This window comes from Pinus tabuliformis, chromosome 1_2, assembly GCF_031772625.1.
Source record: "Pinus tabuliformis cultivar Carrire ecotype Pingquan chromosome 1_2, CPIR1, whole genome shotgun sequence".
NCBI lineage: Eukaryota > Viridiplantae > Streptophyta > Pinopsida > Pinales > Pinaceae > Pinus > Pinus tabuliformis.
Window position 1 is genome coordinate 1,204,824,728 of NC_142298.1, and position 7,372 is coordinate 1,204,832,099.

Genomic DNA, 7,372 nt, shown 5'->3' on the forward strand with positions numbered 1-7,372 from the left:
ACAGGCGGTAGCTGCATCAATCACCAGCAGTTGAATTTGATGGTGGGCAATTTGCCCGTCATATATAATACAAAAATTTAACTGTCAGTAAACAGTAGTTGGAAAAAATAGAGTTCTAGATACCGTTAAATTTGACGGGTGTTTCAGAGAAAAAGATCTTTTGGTAAAATGGTGGCCCAAACCCTCCATTGTATGAAATACCTGAGAGAGTATTTAGAATGGAATAATTTGAATTATGCTTTAGGTGAACCACCTCAAGTAGCGTGTTATATAACATTCGATTTTATTTTTATTTGGGAGTTTGATTTAATATTATTGAGAAATCGTCTTTACCAAGATAATGGAAATTTACACCTTTACTGATTAGAGTAATAATTTATTTTAATTGACTAAGTTTATACGCAGTAATATAATGAGATACATAAATTTCAAGAATTTATAAAAACTTGGCCAAATAACTTAAATACTATAATACTTTGAAACGGAGAAGTTTCTTTAATTGTACATATTGAAGCAAATAACAAAATACAAAACTATATTGCAGGAATATAGTATATTATTGTTAGCTATGTGTTTTGTGCCATTGAATTTGTCTGTCTGACATCAGAGCCCAGTGGCGTTTAAATGACTTTTAAGGAAATGCAGCGATAAACGTGGAAATTTGGGCGTTCTTGTTCCCGGTTTACTGCCTTTGGGTGCCCCTAGATTCATTTGGGTAATGTGGGCGTTGTTCATACCCGGTTTCTTGTATCTGGGTACGGCCAGATTCGGCGAGATTCTTGCTGTCTGGGAGCGCGTATATGTACCCTGCCACAGAGGCGTATTCAAGCATTGTTGTAACGTTCTAGGAAGGGGTTTCTGCTTCTGTAGCATTGATTGAAGAAGGGGTTTATGCCATTGATGAAAAGGGGTTTTTCGCCAGGGGAGGATGTTGTAGTGGTTTTCGGGATTGTTTTGCTTTAGGGAGAAAAAATTGGTGCATGTAAGCTGGTTTCGGCGGGCGAAGTAAGGATGCTTTGTATTCTTGTTGGTGTACTGGTATTGGAGTAGATTGATATTGGGGAAGGTTTTCTGTCATTTTTTTGATTGCCAGTGTTGCTGCTCAGACACAAGCTTGTGAAGTTGTGACCCTTGTTCACAAGAAGTTTTGACAATAGCAGTTTAAAGTGAGAGAGTAGTCAGGAGCTTGGAGGAAGTTTGATCCTGGTTTTGCAGAAATTTTGTATTTATAAAAAACCCATTTCAGGTACCTAGAACCAATGTATGCATTGCTAGGTGTAGGGAGGCTTAGTCCAGGTTTGTAGTGTAAGGTCCTCTTCATTGTGTCACAAGTTCCAAGAAGTCCTATTCTTTTTGTGGAAGAGTGGACCCAAAGTCAAAGGGGATCGGCGTACAAGGAGTTTCTGGGTGTGAACGCCATTGATTGAAGAGACTGTGTTGGGTTGAAGGGTCAGTCCTCATTACCCTTCAACAGGAGAGAAAAGATGTGTTACGTGACGCCTGATTACCCAGCCGATTCATCACGCACCAGTGATTGCCCCGAAGACAAGCACAGGTTCTGCAATGCCTCTGGAATCTTCATAGGTTTCAATGCAAAGGGGTCCTCAGATTCAGAGGGGACAAAAAGCCCAACTTCTCCACTGGACATCGAGACATTTTCTGGAATTGGGATCACTGATTTGCATGAAAACGGCTTCGATTTCCCGTCGAGTTCTCCCAAGCAGCACAGCGAGACAATACCGATTGGTTCTCCTCATGGATTTACAAAAGACACCCATCAAACTGGAATGGATTATTCAAAGGGTAACACTTCTGTTATCTCCCATGGTTCAAAGTCGAGCACAAATAACATGTATAACCATTGCGGTATGGAGCCTGAAATTGTGCAATACCCTGTTCGGAAACAGCATGAACATGGACTATGGTTTGTCGCATCGCCGCCTCGGAGCTCTTCAAATGTTCCAGTGTTTCATGTTGGCCATTTTCTCAGAGCATGCTATCTCTGCAAACGGCAATTGAATCAAGGGAAGGACATCTACATGTACAGGTCTGTTATAATTATCATTCCATTGCTATAAATCTTTGAGAATCAGATTGAATTGATTATAATTTCCTTTTCTTCGGAGCTAGCCTCATTCTGTGTTTGCTGATTATTGCAGAGGTGACAAAGCATTCTGCAGCGTGGAATGCCGGTACCAACAGATTTTGATGGATGATGGAATGCCGTTAACGACAGATTTTGATGATCTTTATGGATGAAAGCATTTGCTGCTTCTCCTCCATCTTCATCGAGTGCTGCCTCATAAGACCAAAGGCAGATCTGTAAATAAATACACGGCTGCATATCATATAAAAAATATACCTCTTTTAATAAGAGATGGCGGGGTGGGCGTTTGTGAGGCATATTAATAGGAGTGCGCATGTGATAACATCTAAAATTACTTTTATGCGGGTCCAATTCCCATTTCCATTTCCAATCTTTCCACTGACTCGCTTACAAGGGCATCTCGATTCTGTTTCAATAGATGTTTAGAGATTGCTATTTCCATTAAATCCTTGGTCTATTTAACTGCATCTTCAGCAAGAGGGAAAAAGAGTGGTTTTTATGCCAGTGGCACTTGGGATTTCTATGAGGTTTTCAGTTTTTATATACATATTATGTCCAGATTAAATTACATTGAAAATTCCTTTCTTTCTGGTCACTAATTTTAAACAGGTCCTCATGGATAGCTACTTTATTTAACAAGTGCCTATATAAAGCACTGCTGGCAGTGATAGTCCCTGTTGAGTAAATTTTAGTGCGATGGAAGTGGGTATGGGTGAAGGAGAATGCCAATTCGGTAGGGAATAAAACTGTGCCCAAACATATACTAGATCAATTATGCTTTAGATATAACATCTTAGAAAAAAATTCGGCGCAACGGAAAACTTTAAGTTCAAACCTCCAAATTCAACATTGCGAAAACAGTCTACTGATTCAATCTTTAACAACAATTGGATTAGACCTTACATGAATCATTGCAATGGAAAATTGGATTAGACTTTAGATTAATCATTGCAAGGGAAAATGCTATAATAAACCAGGTCTAAATCCTTTAAGATTACTACCAAAGACCAAAACATTACTGTCTAAATCCTCGAGATTATTACCCAGGCTAAAAAGTTAGCAGATTTAACAACTTCATTGTTTATCTCATTCGTTCATAAATTGTTCCATAAGACAATGCTTATTCATAAATCTGCTATAGCACATGTAATGCTAGGATAGCTTGCCCCTCAGCTTAAACATGACAAATTGTTAGTGGATTCAATTAAAGGATTTCAATATCAATAATTGACATCTGCATTCATAACATTTTTCTTTTTGTTTTCCTTTTTTAATTTAATTGACTAGGGAGTACACAATTTAATCACTACCTCCCATTCACAAGGTGTTCCTTGAATTCCAAATATTCAAATACATAAAGTCTTTCAACAACAAGTTCATCAACATTGACACAAACACAATCCAATACACTAGCCTTTGGCCATACAACAAGAACCACCTTTCACACGAACATAATCCCACACACTAGGCCTTCTACAACATCATATACATAAAAAATAAATAAATAAAAATTACAAGTATATCCTCATAGGCCACATATTCTTAAATTGAACTCAAAGGTTACATATATAACTACATAGATTATCATCCAAGGTCACATAGAGTAGGCTATCAATTCAATGGAAAAGTATTGGAAAACAGGGAAATATGACCTAGCCAAGGCAAACCAGTCCCAAACTCCAAGCATCTAGTGCATCGTTCCACTACCTTCTTTTTATCTCCCTAGTTGCTAGAGCCTGACTTGGCTCTTCAGTTTCCCACTTTTTCAATCTGAGCGAGAGCCGAGGAATGGGAATTGCCTACCCCTTTGTACCTCGTGCAGTCCAATCACATCCCTTCACCTATCAGGAGGTGGTTCGGTCTATTACACCACATCCTCCCTCTTCCAGTGATGGTGTTGTTCCACTCCTTCACTCTGTAATGCTTGTTAATGAGCTCTTATTGCTTCAGTTCAAGCTCGATCACATCGCATAACACTTATCAAAATCCTCGAGTGTACAAGAAATCTTGGCATTTATTCAGCTAGTATGGGTCGTTGCTTTTCAAGGAAGACAAGCGGGAAAGTAGGCTTCAAGACATTAAATTGGATTTAGGTAATGTAGTTGAGAAAACAAGTTTCCCCTCATGCCAAGGATCCATCATGTTGTCCAACCTTCAATTGTGTTAATTAATTAATAATAATTATTATATGTTTAATCAGAGGTGTAGCCAGTCGTGGTTCATCCACACTGGCATTACAATCACAAACATCATTGCAAGAAGTAGGGGTAGAACAAGGGGATGTTACAAACCCACATCCTTAAAGGAACATTGTCCTTAGTGTTATTAAAAACAGAGGTCATCAACAAAGTAGAGATCTATATTTTCAGTGCTTTATCTAAGCAAAATTTCCCATGTCTTGAATCGTCATGTCCAACCATGTCATTCATTATGCTCAGAGCTCCTTCAAAGAACAAATTTAGCTCATTGCTTCATGGTTCACATCCAAGTATGCTTGATCCCACTGAGTATGCACATGACTTTTTGAAACCAATTTGCTTCGGTTTCCACTTCCTTGCAATCACACACCTTCCAAGTTTAGGCATCTCCTTCTCTACTTCCCCAATCCTTTGAGCAATCCATCCATTCATAAGGCTTCCTCGCACAGGAAGAGTCTTTACAACAAAGTCATCCCTCTGCCTTGCTTTATTAACACTACATATTAGTCATGGCATATCTCATGGTGATCGATGCATATCATAGGTTTCCAATATCATTACAATGGCCTAGTTCTTGAGGTTTTCACATCCATTATGCTAGTGTTGTGCACTCTGATATTATCATGATGATATTGTTTGCTTGTAGTCCACCCTCATATACTTATGCTAGGAAATTCAATAGTTCACCTACATCAAAAGTACATGAGTCTTATGAGATTAATCATAAAAAAATTTAAAGCAAATTAAACCACACTTTCATCAATAGATTCTTTGTGAGGCTAACCATAAAAATTTAAATCAATTCAAACCCCAACTTCAATAGAGAAATTCTTCAAACTGGTAATTGATACTTATTTCTATAGTTACTCTTTGCTTCCTCTAACTCACGAGCACTGATTGTTTTCATAGTCAAATCAAATACTCAGTGTTTCATAGCCCCACACAATTTTCAACCAGCTCTTTGTTTAAATCTAGTCCACTCAGTGGTCGATATACTACTCCATGCAGCCTTTTTGTACAACTCCATCCTCGATTCTAGCTCACTAAGTAGTTTCACCATCAAGGAAAGTACTCAGTAGTGGATATACTGCTCCATGGAACCTTTTCGTACAAGTCCCAATATGCCTCCCCCTCTCGCTCACCTCCTATTGAGCATGGGCAATCTACCATTAAGGTAGTCATCTGTCAACAGGAATATTATTTACCACCACATTATCAGCACACCTTCATTATCATCATAGATTTCATATCACCTAGCACCAAGGTTAGGTGCTATTGTTCGACAGGTATTTAAGTGGCAAACTTGCACTTAGAGGTGGTAATAGCCAAATTGTAAGCATTGAGTGGTTTCTTAGGCCAAGTTAACATTCACTGGTGTATGTGCTTCATGATTTCACCAAGAAATCCAGTTAGAAGCATTAGAGAAATTTTGAGGTCTAAAATGGGCCTCCTAAGCAATATTATAAAATAATAGTGAAAAAAATAAACTAAGATTAAATTACATTATCAAATTTTAGAGGGAAAAAAGAAAAAACTATTTTTCCAACTCATATTTTCGACTTATCTCCCTACGGTTTTACTCGAATTTCGAGCAAGAGCACTCGTTGGATGTAGAATTTAATTTCTCATCTAAGGAGTACCCATGTTGCATATTTTTGATGGACCCTGCTACATGAAAAATGAGAAATACATGAAAAATGTGATTGCAATCACGTTTTTTTATGTATTTCTCGTTTTTCATGTAGCAGGATCCATCAAAATTATGCAACATGGGTACTCTTTAGATGAAACATTAAACTTTTTATCCAACGATTGCTCCTACTCAAAATTTGAGTAAAACCAGAGGGAGATAAGTTGAAAATACGAGTTGAAAAAGTAGTTTTTTATTTTTTAATCTTTTTATGTTTTTACTCCAAAAATGGTGAATCATCTCTCATGGTTGACATCATCATATTGAATCCTATTGGTTCTTATAAATTTTATTTTGGTTGTACATTTTTGTTTTGAGGCTCATTTTAGACCTCAAAATTTCTCTAATTTAATATACTCATTGATACAATGTTCAACAATTCCTTGTCATAAGCATAGTATAAGCATGAGCACAAAAATGTCATAAACACATGAGCATAATGATAGTTAATAGCATGATTTCATTCTTGGACACTTGCTCAATGGATCTCGTATATGAAAGGGATTTTTATTGGATAACCTTATCATGTTATCCCAAACATACCATTCACATAGTCATCAGATTTTTAATAACATTAATTAGTCATCCCACCAATGTGATGATTCTCAACAAATAACTTGTCAAATGAAATGACATCATATACATTTGTTTCATTATTAACATATTCATCAAATGTAGAACATATATATGCCAAACAATATTAAGGTTACGAAAACTTCCTTCTTATGTTATTTTCATAGTTGTCCTTGTCACTATCTATTTTTTTCATGTTGACCCAGCCAGGTTAACCTAGAGTTTATGTTACCTTCTTCGTCTATCTACTGCCATTTATCTTATGCACATGGTTTAGCCAAGGTCTTTCACTTCTGGTTGGGTTTTATTTAGCTCTTCTCCATGAGCTCCTATACTTCCCTTTTCTCACACCCAACAATCAAATAAAGGCCAAATGAGGAAGGCAAGAGAAATAATGAAAACAATGAAAAGGCCACAACAACAATATAAGACTCTAACACAAAGTCAACAAACAAAAACAAGAAGAAAATATGAAGCCAATGATAACAACCAAAGCATGCAAAACATCCCCTCTATAGATAATCCATTAGTTCTTAATAAACCCAATCCCTTGAGTTTTGGTGTTCAAGTTGTCCATCACCAACACATGCACAAGTTTTGTGTTAGAGTCCTTCCCGAGGTTTGTGGCAACCTCAAAACTCCAACATCCCTCTAAATAATTCAAGAAGATACTTTTCATAATTACAGATCGCTTGAGGGGATGCTCTCTCATCTCTTTTTGCATTACAGGTTGCTAAGTCAGGTGCCTGCATTTTGCATGAGCTTTTCTTTGTTGCTTGTTTGGGTAGTCTCTTCTCAACTTTT

At 37.2% G+C, this 7,372-nt stretch overlaps 1 protein-coding gene across 1 annotated transcript; it reads left to right on the plus strand.

The window, feature by feature from the left end:
* The first annotated feature begins 653 nt into the window (after window positions 1-653).
* On the plus strand, window positions 654-2,684 carry LOC149210579 (FCS-Like Zinc finger 10-like). Its single transcript, XM_089394455.1, has 2 exons — window positions 654-2,047; window positions 2,160-2,684. Exons 1-2 carry the CDS (start codon window positions 1,485-1,487, stop codon window positions 2,257-2,259), a joined length of 663 nt encoding a protein of 220 aa, XP_089250581.1. The 5' UTR covers window positions 654-1,484; the 3' UTR covers window positions 2,260-2,684.
* The last annotated feature ends 4,688 nt before the right edge of the window (window positions 2,685-7,372 follow it).